The sequence below is a fragment of the Hyperolius riggenbachi genome, chromosome 3 (genome assembly GCF_040937935.1).
Source record: "Hyperolius riggenbachi isolate aHypRig1 chromosome 3, aHypRig1.pri, whole genome shotgun sequence".
Taxonomy (NCBI): Eukaryota; Metazoa; Chordata; class Amphibia; order Anura; family Hyperoliidae; genus Hyperolius; species Hyperolius riggenbachi.
Genome location: NC_090648.1, coordinates 275,741,754 through 275,757,978, shown reverse-complemented (window position 1 = coordinate 275,757,978; position 16,225 = coordinate 275,741,754). Strand labels below are relative to the sequence as shown.

General features: G+C 43.0%; 1 protein-coding gene across 4 annotated transcripts in view; it reads left to right on the top strand.

Moving 5' to 3' along the window:
- MLC1 (modulator of VRAC current 1) overlaps window positions 1-16,225 on the top strand; it is a 118,607-nt gene that overhangs the window by 23,166 nt on the left and 79,216 nt on the right. For 2 of the 4 annotated variants that reach the window (XM_068276344.1, XM_068276342.1), the window contains exons 4-8: window positions 4,918-4,971; window positions 7,101-7,202; window positions 11,084-11,185; window positions 14,314-14,385; window positions 14,478-14,594. In XM_068276344.1, coding sequence (XP_068132445.1) covers window positions 4,918-4,971; window positions 7,101-7,202; window positions 11,084-11,185; window positions 14,314-14,385; window positions 14,478-14,594 — 447 coding nt within the window. The remainder of the gene's footprint in view (window positions 1-4,917; window positions 4,972-7,100; window positions 7,203-11,083; window positions 11,186-14,313; window positions 14,386-14,477; window positions 14,595-16,225) is intronic. The other 2 variants (XM_068276343.1, XM_068276345.1) reach the window with 2 other exon arrangements.

The window sequence follows — 16,225 nt, the reverse complement described above, 5'->3', positions numbered from 1 at the left end:
ACTCGGGTTCCCCATCAATCACCACAGGGGGGGGGGGGGAATCCACATGCACAGCAGGCTTCAAGAGGGACACATGGAACGATTTGACACCTCTCATAGAGGGCGGAAGTGAAATAACATAGGTAGCATCATTGATCCTTTTGGACACTGGGTATGGCCCTATGAATCTGGGACAAGTTTTGCAGTGTGCTGCTTCAAAGCTAAATGTCGAGTAGACACCCACACCATATCACCTGGTGAAAAGACCCACTCTACAGATACAGTCTACAGTCTCTTATCTGCCTGCTTTTTCTGGGTAGCAAAGGCCTTCTTAAGATTTCTCCTGACCATACCCCAGATCTCCTTTAAAGTTCCCTGCCACTCCTCTAGAGCCGGGAAAGGAGATGACACCACGGGCAGTGGGGAAAACTTAGGTGATCTCCCCGTTACAACCTGAAATGGGGAGAACCCCGAGGAAGTACACTTTAAATTATTATAGGCAAATTCTGCAAAGGGTAAGAACTTGACCCAATCCATCTGGGCATCTGCCACATAGCACCTAAGGAACTGTTCTAAGGACCGGTTAACCCTTTCGGTCTGCCCATTAGTCTGTAAGTGGTAGCCGAAGGAAAACGATAGATTCATACCCAAATGATGACAAAAGGCCCTCCAGAACTTGGAAACAAACTGGACTCACACTCTCTGAGATACCATGCAATCTGAAAATGTGGTGAATAAAGAGCTCTGCCAGTTCCTGTGCAGAGGGGAGTCCGTCCAGGGGAACGAAATGGGCCATATTACTGAACCTATCGACTACCACCCATATGACTGGTTTCCCATCAGATCTGGGCAATTCACCCACAAAGTCCATGGACAGGTGAGTCCATGGCTGCTCAGGCACCGGTAATGACTGTAGTGTACCCACAGGAGCCCGTCTAGACGACTTACTCCTGGCACAAACAGAACAGGTTCCAACAAAGTCCTTACAGTCAGAGACAATAGAGGGCCACCAGACACATCTGTCCAGCAACTCCTGCGTGCGGGCAATACCTGGGTGACCTGCATTCTTATGGGCGTGAAAAACATGTAGAATTTGAAATCTGAACTGGAGTGGTACAAACAGAACCCCATCTGGTTTCCCTTTGGGAACCTCCTGCTGAAAAGGGTTCAAGACAGATGCCCAATTTTCCCAGGTCTCAATGTCAGGGGCGTCAGAGGACTGTGGTGACCCTCCCTCCACTTGAATCTTGGTAGCGCCTATAATGACTTTCTCCAAACAATGATGACAACAGTAGGAGGACCAACTCAACAGTTGTCTGGAACTCCAGTCGATCTGAGGGGAGTGTTTCTTTAGCCATGGCATACCAAGAATTAAACAGTGGAGGTGGACATTTTAAGAACCAGGAACTGTATTTGTTCCTTATGCAACACTCCTAGCTAACATGTTAACACAGGAGTCTGAGTAAGTGGTTGTTTCCCCTGCAATGGTGAATCATCCATTGCGGTAACCACCACCTGGCATCCCACAGAAAGGAGAGAAAAAACAAATTTAACGGCAAAATCATAGGCCATCACATTAACTGCAGAACCCGAGTCTATAAAGGCCTGGGTGGAATGAACCTGACCCTCCCAGGCAATAGAACACGGGAGAAGTAAACAATTGTTTTTTAGAGGTAAGACTGGATCGCCTAGGGTAGTACCTCCAGCTACACCTAGGCGATAGAGTTTTCCGCCTTTCTGGGACAATTTGACACTATATGTCCTTTCTCTGCACAATACAGACAGAGTTTCTCAGCACGTCTCCTGTTCTTTTCAACCTCCGAGAGTTTGGTCTGTCCAATCTGCATTGGCTCATCCAGAGGCGGAGGGGAAGGAACAGGAGGTGAAAAAATACCAGGAGCAATTCTCCCTGAGATTTTACCCCGAGCTTGCTTTTGGTAGCGAACTCGCCGATCAATCTTGATTGCCAAGGATATAGCCTCATCCAAGGACTTAGGCTCAGGGTGACCTAACATTAAATCGGCTACAGTATCAGACAATCCCGTCAGGAAACAATCCAGCAGCGCATACTGCCCCCATCTGGCTGATACTGCCCACCTTCTAAATTCAGCTGCGTAAGTCTCGACAGGGCTATGCCCTTGTCTGAGAGTCTTACGTTTCCTCTCAGATGTAGCCAAATCGGGATCGTCATATATAACTGCCATCGCTTTAAAGAAATCCTGCACAGAGGCCAAAGCCTCACTACCCTCGGGGAGACTGTAGGCCCAGGACTGGGAATCCCCAAAAAGTGACCTTCTGACTCTCTGTACCTGAAGATACTGGCCGTAACTCAAAATATGATAAGCACCGGTGCTTGAAGTTTCGAAAATCAGAGCGATGCCCCGAGAATCTTTCAGGAGGGGGCATCCTGGGCTCAATAACTAGAGGGGAGGATACTTGTGCATTAGGACCTTTAAGACGGTTAACTGTCTCAGCCAATTGGTCAATCTGAGTTTGCTGTATGTTAACCGTCTTGATGAGATCGTTAACAGTCGTGGTCAAAAGTTCAACCCGATTGCACAGTGTCTCCATAATTCTTTGGTCTGCAGTTCTGTAACGATTGGTGTAGCAACACAGACGTCTGATTATGTGTGATCTGCACAATTACCAATAATACAGACGCTATACCTGATTATGTGGTGATCTGCAGTATCACCAATAATACAAGTATAGCTGGCAGAATACAAAGTATGTAGTGCTTGGTGAAACAGTAACAGAATAGTTTAGCTAGACCTCACCAGAGGAGCTGGTGGGCACTATAGGTATACAGTAACTGAATAGTTTGACAAAACCTCACCAGAGGAGCTGGTGGGTACTATTAGAACACAGTAACTGATTAGTTTGGCTTAACCTCACTAGAGGAGCTGGTGGGTACTATTAGAACACAGTAACTGAATAGTTTGACAAAACCTCACCAGAGGAGCTGGTGGATACTATTAGAACACAGTAACTGATTAGTTTGGCTTAACCTCACCAGAGGAGCTGGTGGGTACTTTTAGAAGAGCACCTCACCAGTGACAATGGCTCACTGGTGAGCAGAAAGGTCAGACAGGCTAGGTTCAGTAACAGGCGGGCAGGTACAGTACAGAATCGGCAGGCAAGAGAGTAGTAAGATATCAGGCAGGGTTCAGCAACAGAGTCAGATGGGCAGAAGTACAGAAACGATAAGCAAGAGCAGAGTCAGAGGGTAGCCAGAGTCATACACAGAATATCAAAATACAGTAATACAATAATCCTAGTCTTGTGTGAAATCCCTGGTTTCCTCCCAGATCAAAGCACACCGGATACTATCTAAGGTCTGAGCGCTAACACGTGAGTATTCGCAACAGCAGACAAGTTGCAAGTGAACAGTGAAGGCTTATGAAGCAGAGGAGACCCCACGGGCGCGCCCACAACAATTAGCCAATCCGGAGCGCCGTGAGTCTCCTCTGACGTCAGCCGACCGGCTGGTCAGCTGACGCGCCTCCTCCCCGCATAAAGGTCCTGTCTCCGTGCGCGTCCACGCGATACGGCAACCCTATGTGCAAAAGACAAACCCGCCCTCGACGTACTAGACGCCAGAGGCATGGGCGAAGTCCCTGAACAGGAAGGCAAGGCGGCTGCGGAGACACCCTGTGTGCCCGCAGCCGCCATTACTGCGGATATTCGAATAGCCAAGTGCTCATTGCTGTTATGACATTCATTCAAACTGCTGGAGCCTAAAAGTGCACGGCTATACTGTGCCGGAGTTCTGCTCGGCCCAAATTACCGTGTTGGCACCAACACCTAGTTGTGCAGGAAGACATTTTTGCAAACACATCAGCTACGTTTTCACTCAACTGTATGTTAATACCTACATTTGACAACAGCCATGAAACACTAGAGGGGATATTCTCTTACCCATGGCCTTTTCAGAAGACAGCCTTCATCCATGGTGTTTTATACTGCGGGACAGGCTTCATTCAGGGGGACAGGTTAGCCCTTGCTCAGGGATTATAGTGCATATTTTATAATATTTAACTTAGAAGGCATCTATTTCTGAAATGATATGTTATTGTGGACTATTAAGAAGCTATTATTCGTTTTTCATTGAAAAGTTTTATCTGTCTAATTTATGCCAACTTATGTATTGTATTTTTTTATCCTAGTACAGTTTACCGTATTTTGTTTAAAAACTGTTTTGTTTTCATGTGTTGGCTTAGGATTGTGCAAGGATTGCATTAAAGCAAACCTGAACTGAAAATAAACTTATGAAATAGTCAATTGCATGTGTTGTACTAATGGCAAATTGAATACTAGTAACATAGAATTGAGTCTCATATTTTTATTATTAGTTTAGAGGCTGAAGTTTTACAACTAAATTCTAAACAGCAGCCATGACAGTCCAAGGAAAAATCAGCAGCGGCAAAACAAACAAAAATAATGACCCTTAGAGCTTTTCAGAATGAACATGCTATTAACAGTGCTTTCTCATCCAGATAAAAGTGTTGTGCCTTCTATTTACTTTTCAGGATATCAGGCTGAATCAGACTTGCTGTTCTCTGGGCCCATATACATATAGTAGATAGCAGCGCTAGTTTTTTTTTAACACTTGCAATGCAGGAATGTAGAAAGTGAATTTTTCTTAGTAGGACTAGTTTTATATGGACCAATTTTTTTCAGTTTAGTTCAGGTATGCATTAACAGAAAATAACTTATAGTAGTTTGTCAGGTAAGACTACATAATTTAAGCAAAATAACATTTACCAGACTGACCAAGATTCTTGTTCTCGTATGTTTACGATTGTCATAATTGGAGCAGAATATAGGGAATTCATTTTTTTTTTTAGCCAGAGCTGTGTGGTGTTTTATTAATCAGTATACTAGTTCTGTTGCAATGCGGCTTAAACTGACTTTCAAGATGATTTGTTTTGTTTTCAGTGTATCCCTTCAGCCATTGTAAACTTTGCAGTGTTGAAAACTAAAGACAATGTGGTAAGTGTTTCTCGGTAGCACATAAAAACAGGGAACACCAAGAGCCCAAATAGTGTAATATGTACTGGTAAATGGTTACTAGATAGAGTAAATAGTAATACTCACAAACCAGGGTTACCATTAGGCATGTAGATGAGAAAAAGGGGGTTCAACCCTCCACCAAGGGTGGACTCAATATTATGCAGGAGAACAGAGGCGCCAAAAGGATAAAAGGAAGCTAAATGAGCTTAAAAACCAAATTCTTGGTAAATAGAGGAGATAGTGGTGGACTTACCTCCTTCAAGTAGACACACAACAACTGTAGTAAAAACAGTCAATATAATTTATTTATGAACTCCAAATATGCAACGCGTTTCGCAGGTTTTATCCTGCTTCATCAGGCAATAACAACGGAGCAGTAGCATATGTGGGCAGTAGAAGAGCCAGGCACCTCTGTGTTCTACTACAGTTGTTGTGTGTCTACTTGGAGGAGGTAAGTCCACTACTATCTCCTCTATTTACCAAGAACTCGGTAGCACATAGGCAGTTTTGGTATTTTTTTCTGTGTATTTTTTCCCTCAACCTATTGAACAGATAACTGATGTGATTGCATTTCATAGGGGAGCATCAGCTAATGGACTTGTAAAGTTTTAAAGCTTATTTCATTATCTAAAAGTATAAATCAATTCTTTATTTTTATCTGATTAACAAGTAATAAGGATGCTAACCAGTCAACCCAAAAGTTAAAAATCACTCTTTTCTTGTTGATAAATGATCATTCCCCAGTTTATCTGACTCTTATTGGGTACATTGCCACACAAAGGAAGTTGCAGGGCATGCTGAGTTGTCTTTTGTTTGCTTCTTTACTTTCCCCTCAGACTTAACTAAAGCAGCCTGATTGGCTGAAGCCTTCCCCCCCCCCCCCCTATTTTCCCCTGCCACACCTCTGTTCCTCTCTGATTGGCCAATATTTCTCATGCTGAGACAATGCTCTTTCTATTGCAGAGCTTGGTGGGAGTGCCAGTAGACTGGGAGGAGGGCAGGCAATGCATACACAATCAGGCAGAGGAGTGTAAGGGAGGAAATGAAATCAGGATTGACTTCAAGATAGACACGGTTAAAATGGAGAATCCTAAGAAGGATTTTCTCTTTTTTTTAACTATAGAAAAATCAAAAAAAAATTTTTTTACATAGGAGTGTGCCTTCCTTAGAGAGGAGTGTGCCTTCCTATAAATAGGAAGGAACACTCCTCTCTAAGGAAGGCACACTCCTAAGGAAGGCATGCTCTTTACATAGCAGCGAGCACTGCTATGTAAGGCATGCTTAGTGGCCGCTCCTTCACATTAAGGTGCGCTGCATAACAGTGCAGCTTAATGAATCAAGCACGATGTCAGCAATGATCAGGTGCGAACCAACCGTAGGCCTAAGGCCTCAAACACGAAAATATATATACAAAAATGGGTTGGGAAACTCATATTATAATATAAAAACACAAAAAGCTTTATTCAAGGTCAGAGAGAATTCAAATGTGTTGATGTTGAAAATAGACAAATGTGGTGGGAAGCTGGGAGCACAGTAGAGCGTGCAATAATACCATGTATATGGTAAATCACCTGAAGCCAAGAGGAAGTATCAAATTACAATTATGCCCAGACAAGGTGTCAGCAGTGCATGCATTGTGTTATCCAGATGCTATCATTGCATCACGTTGTGATGCACTGATATTGTGTGTTGCGTTGGACTGCATCGCATATAGGGCTTGATTCACTAAACCGTGATAACTTAAATATCACACCTTATCAAAGATATCACACCTTATCAAAGTGAACACGCCTTATCAGAGTAGCATAGCGAGAGCTGCAAACTTATGCCTGCTAATTGGCAATGGCACTCATCCTGCCCTGAGCCCCTGCGAGTTCGTAGCGCTCGCTATGCCACTCTGATAAGGCGTGTTAACTTTGATAAGGTGTGATATCTTTGATAAGGTGTGATATTTGAGTTATCACAGTATAGTGAATCAAGCCCTTAGTGTGCTAGGAACTTTAGTCTTATGTTTTCTTTTTTAATGTAAAGAATAGTGCAACAGTAACTGTGTACCCTTTATCTCTCCAGATATAGTGTTTATTTTTTCACTTTTTCAATCTTTTCAGATATCTCATTATCAGATTTTATATGTATCCACTTTTTCAATTACTACTACTTGCCTAATATGGTTTGGCTGCAAGCTTGCAATTAATCCAACAGCAAATAATGTAAGTTTCAGATTTCTGTTACTTATCTTATCCCCAGTAAAGTTTAATGCTGCTTGAAAATAGAGGAGTTTATAACCTGAATACCAATATGTTTTTGAACGATTTAATATATTTCACTGCTTACTAATAATCATTGTTAATGACTCAAAACTAGCATATGTATGTAGCGTTAGAGTGTACCTACTGTTAATACAACACAAATACATTTAGTAACAGCCCTTTAATGCTACATGTTTCACTGTAAGCAAGATACCCCCGGCACTGGTACCCAGCTGTGAAGGTAAATGTTAAATTAAGTTTTTAGACTTCTAGAGATTATTGCCGTGATTTACTAAGATACTTCAGAGCTGGAAAACTGAGGGAAATAAAAGTGATCCAGCAACCCTAACCTGGGTTTATTAAAAATTATCTGCTGTTTGATGAGAAAAGTTTGCCTGGGACAGATCAGACTCCAGTGAGGATTACTAATGTACTTGTGAAATAGCTGTGAGATAGTAGTAGAATGACCAAATTCATGGAGTTGAAAGTTTTCCTCATACATCTAGGTTAGCTTGAAATTGTTAAAGAAACACTCACACTACAGTTGCACAAACTTGCAATCTCACGATTGCTTTTTATGTGTTGTTTTCGCAGTCCTCACTATGGTTAGCTGTGACTCAGGCAGTGGCTTTTGTCCTAAGTGTAAGTTTTACATTGGGCCCCCAAGCATTCCATAGATACCAATTCATATGGTGCAGCAAAATCCGCCAAGGACATCCACAGTGTGAGAAGTGTAAGCAGAGGAGGGGAAGAGTTTGTTAATATTTATAAGGCATCATTACCTGCATAGCACCATTAAAGAGCTAATACTGTGGTTGAGGAAGGACCTCTAGTGGGCCTCTCAGGTCCCAGGGGGCCAGTGGACCCAGGTAAGGACCGTCTGCAGTCTTTTGCTGCCTAGTGATTCAACAGACCTTGTTTCCTGGATAACCTAAGCTCTCCACTGTTGTTCAGTGTTCTTCAGCCTTGAAGAGTAAATGAATGCTTTTATCTTCATGCAGCCGTGATGGTCGTTATCGCCGCGCTTTGCTAAGTGTCATTCGCAAAATCACTCGCCTGTACCCATGTCACAAGATTACGGAAACGATCGCTCATCGCTGAAAAAAAATCACATATTGGGTATGGACCTTAACTTGTCCAACTGGGCTGCCACCTCTTTCTGGGCATGTTTATGCTGCTGCAAGGCTGGAGTATCAGCCCTATCTTTTCTCCCTGGCAGATCAGAGCTGGTCGCTTGTTCCTGATTTCCTCTGGTCAGAATAGCCTGCATGTATCCCAGGAAAGGTCAGCTGCACCACCAGAGTCTCTAAGGCCTCAGTGGTCACCTCTAGACAAAAACCTGCAATGAGTGATAAACTCGCACTGCTAAAGCCAAAGAGATCAGCAGGATGCCAAGCAACTGATTTTATTTCAAGGGAAATAATTATGGCAGCCTCCATTTACTTCTTGCTTCTGGTTCCCTTGAACTTCAGTCCCATTATGGATGTATCTGGCTTTGTCTGCTCTGGAGAAAATGAGACAAGGGACTCCATTGCAAAAGAGGCCACAAACTTCACTAATATACATTTACTGTACCTTATTGGTAATTGTAATAAATGTTGATATTAAAAACTTGGATATATTCTTGTAATAATAAATCTAAGTCACCAAATTCATAATGGAAGCTTCCATTTTCCCTGGTTACTCAAATACAATACTTTCTGGAACATTCCATTTCCTGATCTGGGAACTCTAGTAGCTGACAAAACTATTTATATATTTCATTTATTTCCATACCAAATGCAACATCCTATGCCTGGCCTTGCCATGGAGCAGATTATCATTTATAATTTGAATATATAGCCTGAAGCACATCCTTGTTATACATGAGGAAGGCAATGGCATTAATATTTTACTTTCCTGTGCCACTTGTAGCACCACTAAGATAATATTTACAGCTTTGCTTTAGAGCAGGCAATCCATCCATGCTTTGACAGCTGGCTGCAGGGGATTAGAGAATGGATGCACAGATGGAGATATCACACTGAAAGGTGCTGTCATTTGGGTAGATTTATCTAAGGAAAGTATCTCATATAAAGCACCATGGCTAATTGAAAAAATTGTTAAGCATGATAAATGGAATTAATCAAATTGATTGAGCAATCAAAAGTGCAAGAGTTCACATACTCAAGTTGAAATTTTAGTGTTCACTAGGAGGTTTTAGGGATTAGCAGTAGAGAAGGTCAAGGCAATGCTGTTTTTTAAAGTGAACCTGAGATGGTTAACTAGCTCCAGCCCCATGAGCACCATGGCCTCCCTCGCCGTCCTCTTCGATCCTGGCTTTGGTCCTGGTTTCTGCAAATGCGAGTCTTCACCCCTCGTCACTCTCCCGTCCCCTGGAGCGTTCTGCGACCGCGCAGAACGCTCCAAGGGATGGGAGCACAGAGGAGGCACATGGGAGGTCCAGACGCACATGCGCAGTAGCTGACAACTGGAGGCGACTGAACAGATTACCGGTAGTCTTAGTGCCGGGATGGAAAGGCCAAAGAGGACGGTGAGGGAAGCCACGCTGCTCATGGGGCTGGAGGAAGCCCCAGGTAAGTATAAATGTGGGCCAGTGTACCATCTCTGGTACACTTTAAGGCTTTCATGCAAATTTAGTTGTGCACAGCTTGGAATTGGGCCAATCAAAGGTACTTCCTGACAGTTTTGATTGGCCCAATTCAAAGCTACATAGAATTTGCTCCAATTTGCATGCAAATCAGGAAAATCTCATTGATCATCTCTTCTCTGTACCAGAGGTAACAAATTCATGTATGAAATGGCATATTAGCTAAGTCTAAGGGCCTGTACACACTGCTGCGCTTGCGCTCCGCTTTTCAAATCGCATGTGTTTTTTAATCGCAAGGTCTTTTGAAAAAGGATGAAAATCGTGAAGACCTGTACACACTGGTGTGATGCGCTTTTTCTATGTAGGCTTGCGATTTAAAAATCACATGCGATTTTAAAAACGCAGCGCAAGGGCAGCAGTGTGTACAGGCACTTAAAGTGTACCCGGGGTGGCATGTGACATGATGAGATAAACATGTGTATGTACAGTACTAAACATATTAATAGCCAGGCTGTTTTACTTGCTTTATTTCGCTGCCTGAAAGAGTTAATATCTAGGCATGAAAGTGACAGCTTCTGTCTTGTCGGTACCTTGTTAGGAATATAGTAGACATCATTGATAAGCAAATTATAGTCATAAAAGTTTTTCTGGCAGAATACAACTTCTGAGGGCAGGGATTGATAACATACATGAACTATTGAACTTTTTCAGACACTTAATAAGCTGCCACTGATTAGAGTCAGTAAAACACTCAACCTACTTTGTAAATGTTTAAATATAAAAGAATACCCTGGGATACTTAAATAAAGTTATTTTAGGAGTACTTCATTCACTTCTCCCCTCCTCTTTTTAAGCGTGATCTTCTTATAAGCTTGTGCTCTTCTATTTGTACTCTAGCCTAATGGACTGGTGTAATCATATGACATTTTAAAACTCGTTACAGATCCCATCACTGTTTAAATTTCTCAGTTGTACTAATTATTGTTTGAAAAATGTGGTCTTGAAAGATGTACCAATATGTAATGCCAACGGTAGTTAACTTCACACTGATCTGTATTTATACCACAATAAAATGTTTTGAAAACAAATAAAACTCATTACAGTGCATCAGTGTTTTTTGGTTTACATTTATAAAATAATACTTGAAAAAGTCTTTAACTTGTGACACCTGTCATGAGCTAATAAACATCTCATCATCATAATATAATAATTTACGTGAAAATAAACTGATGACCCGTTTTCCCATTTTTAGATAAATTTTAATGTGATGCTTCTCATTCTGATGGAAATTCTTATGGCAACAACCGTGATCATTTCTGCAAGATCTAGGGTGGACTGCTGCCCTGTGAGAAAAGTAAGTATCCATGTCTCTTTTGTTTTGTTCTGTCTCTGTTTGTAAGTGCTTTATTAGCTCATTCTGTAAAAATGACAAAACCATTTCAGTTACAAATACAATGTACATGTTATGGCCGAAACCAGAAATCGACCAAAGTCCAAAATGTTGGGGATTTCTGACATTGGCCGGCCAGTTTGCAAAATGGCCAAAGTCAGTTGGCCAAAGTCCAAAATGCACAAATCCCAGAACATCCCGGGTCCTGTCCAGCACCATGAATGGCACTCAGAACTTCCTCTCTGCACTGAAAGTTACACAACAGTATAATAACCTTTACAGAAAAACATTTTTTTTGTCACAGCTGATACAAATCCTGCAATAAATCTGCAGTGTGTTTACTTCCTGATTTCATGGAAGCAGACATATTTGTTAACATCCTGTGCTTTCAAATTAGCTGCTCTGCCGTGGAAGTCAGGTGACACAGGAGAGAGATCAAGTTACAGTGGTGATTAGTCAAAGATGAGGGGGGATGCATGGCTGGGGGTGCTTTGCTGGGCGCTTTGCATGGCTGGGGGGCTTTGCTGGGCGCTTTGCATGGCTGTGAGTGCTTTACTGGGCGCTTTGCATGGCTGGGGGTGTTTTGCAGGGCGCTTTGCATGGCTGGGGGACTTTGCTGGGCGCTTTGCATGGCTTTGAGTGCTTTGCTGGGCGCTTTGCATGGCTGGGGGGCTTTGCTGGGAGCTTTGTACGGCTGGGCGTGCTTTGCTGGGCACTTTGCATGGCTGGGGGGCTTTGCTGGGCACTTTGCATAGCTGGGGGGCTTTGCTGGGCGCTTTGCATGGCTAGGGGCTTTTCTGAGTGCTTTGCATGGCTGGGGGGCTTTTCTGGGTGCTTTGTATGGCTGGGGGGGCTTTGATAGGGTGTTTTGGGGTGCTTTGCTGGGTGCTTTGCATGGCTGGAGGGATTTGCTGAGCACTTTGCATGGCTGGAGGTGCTTTGCTGGGCACTTTGCATGGCTGGGGGGCTTTGCTGGGCACTTTGAATGGATGGGGGGGGGGGCTCTGCATGACTGGGGGGCTTTGCTGGGGACTTTGCATGGCTGGGGGTCTTTGATGGGTGCTTTGCATGGCTGGGGGGATTTGCTGGGTGCTTTGCATGGTTGGGGGGGGGGGGCTTTTCTGAGTGCTTTGCATGGCTGGGGGCTGCCTGCACTATTTACAGACATCAGATTAGGGGACCGTAGTGGCAAAGAGAGGCAGAGCAGCACGCACGCTACCCGCCTGGAGCTGTACACTTCACATGCGGAAGTGATCAATGACATCACTTCTCCATTGAAGTGTTTGCGTCTTGGGGGTCACGTGTGCGCTGCTCTGCCTCTCTCCGCCTCTCCGGTCCGGTCGCCCTGATTTGAGATCTGAGTAGAGCGGCAGCGGAGAGAGGTAAGCGGGACTTGCCGGCCACATTTAGCCACAAGGTGTTCTGGCCGGCCAAAGTGTACAATAAAAGTATATTTTGCACATTGGCCATATCAGCTGGTCACTTCTAGTTTTGAACAGCCAGAACGCGAAGTGGTCAGACTTCGGGTTCTGGCCATAACATATACATTGACCACAGCATGTTCCGTACTGGAGTATGATGACTTATAAGGTAAAGTACGTAGTAAACATATACTTGTGTATTCATGTGGAATTTATTTTGTGGAATTAGTGACACATTTATATGAAAAAGCTGACGTGTTTTAAATTTAGAATATTGATTATTTTTATGAATGTATTTCTCTTACATTTCTGGGTCCACTGAATGTCACTTGTATGTCTATGCCAGGCAGAGTATTTCCACTCAGTGATAAAGCACTGTGTTGTTATACACTCAGTCACAATATGCTGTTTAAAACCTGTATTTTGTAAATGATATTACCTGAGCTGCAGAAGTTTAATCTAGAGTCCCGCTCACAGATTTCAGTGTTATTCTAGGGCTTGAGCTGTCTGAGCAATAAAAACATATTCGTGATATTTTGCTAGCAATATTATTGACACAGGACACTCTTACCATATGTTAATTACGTGTATAAAAATTAATTATTAAAGTAATACTGAAGTGACTATGAAAACACAGTGAGATACCTATGTCCTCTCTCTGTGCCCTCTGTCCACCAATGTCTCCTGCTATTGAAGTTACAGATGATGGGTCCATACTGTTCACATGCGAGTCTGGGCTCACCCATGCACAGTACAGACTGTCTTTGGAAGCACTTGGGGACGCAAGTGCTTCTGAAGTCTTCTTAGGAGTCCCGATGCATGACATTTCATCAGGGGATATTGGTGGACAGAGGGCATGGCTAGGCTAGAGGACTGGGAAAGCTGTATGGGTGTAAGATCTTTGATATTCCAGCGGCGACAGAACGCCGAGATCCGGGCTGCAGCGCAGACGTCACTAGAGCACAGAGCGGTGCTCAGACCCCATTGGATAAGTGGAGGACGTGTTTCCAGTACGCGCTCCGCAGATGTATACATTAGCTTAAGTGTGCCGGTGTGTCAGCTGACTAGTTGACACGCTGTCCTGCGATTGGTTTAGTTTCAATTCTGTTTTGTGTTGATTGGTTAGTCCTTGTATTTAAACTTAAAGAACAGGCAAATGTTTGTGATTTCATGGTGCTTGTCTGTTGCTGTATCACCATTCTTGGAAATTACAATAAAAAAAATGTGAAGATTCGCTCAATAAGGGTTGAGTCCAGATTTGGATTGTATGTGTATGGACATTATGCTATGGGAGGCTTGATGAACCTCCTGCCTTCATCTGTGACTCCCCATAGGATATTGATTTGATCCTGAGGCCTGCAGACATTGTGTGTTGGTTACTGTGATTTCATGGGGGCAGCCATCTTTTTGGTTGAAAGAAGGTGACAGGGAGCATGAGACACAGTTCAAATTGTCCTGTGTCCTGATCACCCCTCTCAGTTGCTAGGCAATGAGAACAACAACAACAGAAATCCCATCATGCTTTGCACAGCATTAGGGGAAAATGCCTGGGCAGATTTCTTTGATGGGCGGAGCTTAGCTTCTGTGGAGCTAAAAATAAAGTATCTGAATGTTGTTAGAAGAACTGTGTGGCCTGCATTACAGATGATAATCATTCTCTCCCTTTTATAGAATACAACCTTTGGGAGCTCAAGCAGTTTAAAACCAGTCAGTTTTCCTGCCAGGATGATAAAGTCTTACTCTGTAGGTAACCAGATATATTTGTTCTCTGGTTGTCTCTATGCAGCCCTTATGTTGATTATAGAATTTGTATCTTTTCTTTTTGTGTTTTTCAGATTGTCGAGGTGGTTGTGGGGATGTCTGCCGTATTTGGTGGTATTATTGCATTACACATTGATGCACTCTTACACAGCCCCTATTTGTATATCTCCATCTTTTGGGTACTAGCAGCTGTGAGTATATAAATATTCCATTCTGTTCAGTTTCTGTAATAGAATGAAGACTTCTAATTTTTAAGATGAACTTTCTTTCCCCACCACCCCTGGTGGCTGTTGTCAGATTTCCAGGTGACTTTACAAGAGAGTGCTGTACATGCCTTCCTACGTATTATCTGTAAATCTCATAGCCTGCTTTTGTTAAAGTTAAATTTACCGTGACACCAGCATGCACAGTGTACATATTGATTCATGCTTGAAGAATGGAAACAAAACCTCTAATTACATGTATTTTCCAAAGAGACATACATCTTCTTTGGCTTGGGTAGTGGATACGAGATTCTTATACTTGTACTTATACTTCAAACTGTCTCTCTTCCTGAAACATGACTCATAGTGAACCATGCTCTCTCAAATTGTTTTTACTAGTTATCCCTCTGCTAGTAAAATCATATCATATTACTCGCTGTACACTTTTATAAGAAAATGATTAATTACTCTAGAAATATAAACCTGATGGAGATTGTAGCGATATTTTAAAATCGTGATGTCTGATATATGAGATGCTTGTACAAATAAGAAGTTTCTCTGCCGTATGTGACTGTGTCATATAAGCCCAATTATGATGTAAACAGTGTTAGTCAGCAGACATTAGAGGACAACTTGTGCTGGTACAATCTGACAACGGTAGGATTTTCCGTCATCACACATAAATGGGAACAATTCCTGTTTATTCTGTTGAGGTTGAAGTGACACCAGCATGCGAACACCAACAGTGGCAGATTATTAGGAAAAAATGTACAGTGATCTGACAAGCTTTACTAGTGAATATGATCTTCTTCCAGACTCGTTTAGTCATCCTGGTCGCTCTCTGTTGTTCCGCTCTGTTCAGCCGCTCAGCCCCTAAGAAAGCTGGAGAGTCACGGGCTACTCTACATAGGTGGGAGCCTTCTGCGCATGCTCAGCAATTGTTACAAACTATGCAAGCGCAGAATACTCCCACCCATGGTATTGCAAACCGGAGGCACGGGGCATTCAGCTTTCAGAAGGACGTAGGTATATAGGCTCAGAGCAGGTCACACGAGGATGGGGGGAGAGCAGGAGTCACGGGGTGGGGGCGGAGTGCAGGACAAACTGGGTATGGGGGGGAGTGGAAGACACGGGGGAGCGCAGGACAAAAGGGACAATACAGGGAGACCCGACATCGCAGCGGATCAGCGGTTTGTATCAATTGGCGTTCAAACGTTGGGGGCTCCCTGTATTCGGCATATAAGTCGCAAGGACTTCTCACTAATTTTTGTGTCTTATATGCCGAAAATATGGTATTTCTTAATTTCAAATGTTAATATGAAGAAAAACTAGTGATGATAGAAAGGACCAGTGTGGTCCTATTGCTTTTTTTCAGTGCTATGCGTGACTAGGGGTGTGGCATGGGTATGATTAAGGGTGTGGCATGGGCATGTCTTAAAGTGTACCTGGGATGACATGTGAGGTGTTGAGATAGACATGTGTATATACAGTGGCAAGAACACAATCACCTATGCTGCGCTCCTTTTCATTTTTCTCTGCCTGAAAGAGTTAATATCCATAATATCCAGCTATATACCGTGTTTCCCCGAAAATAAGACACTGTCTTATATAAATTTTTG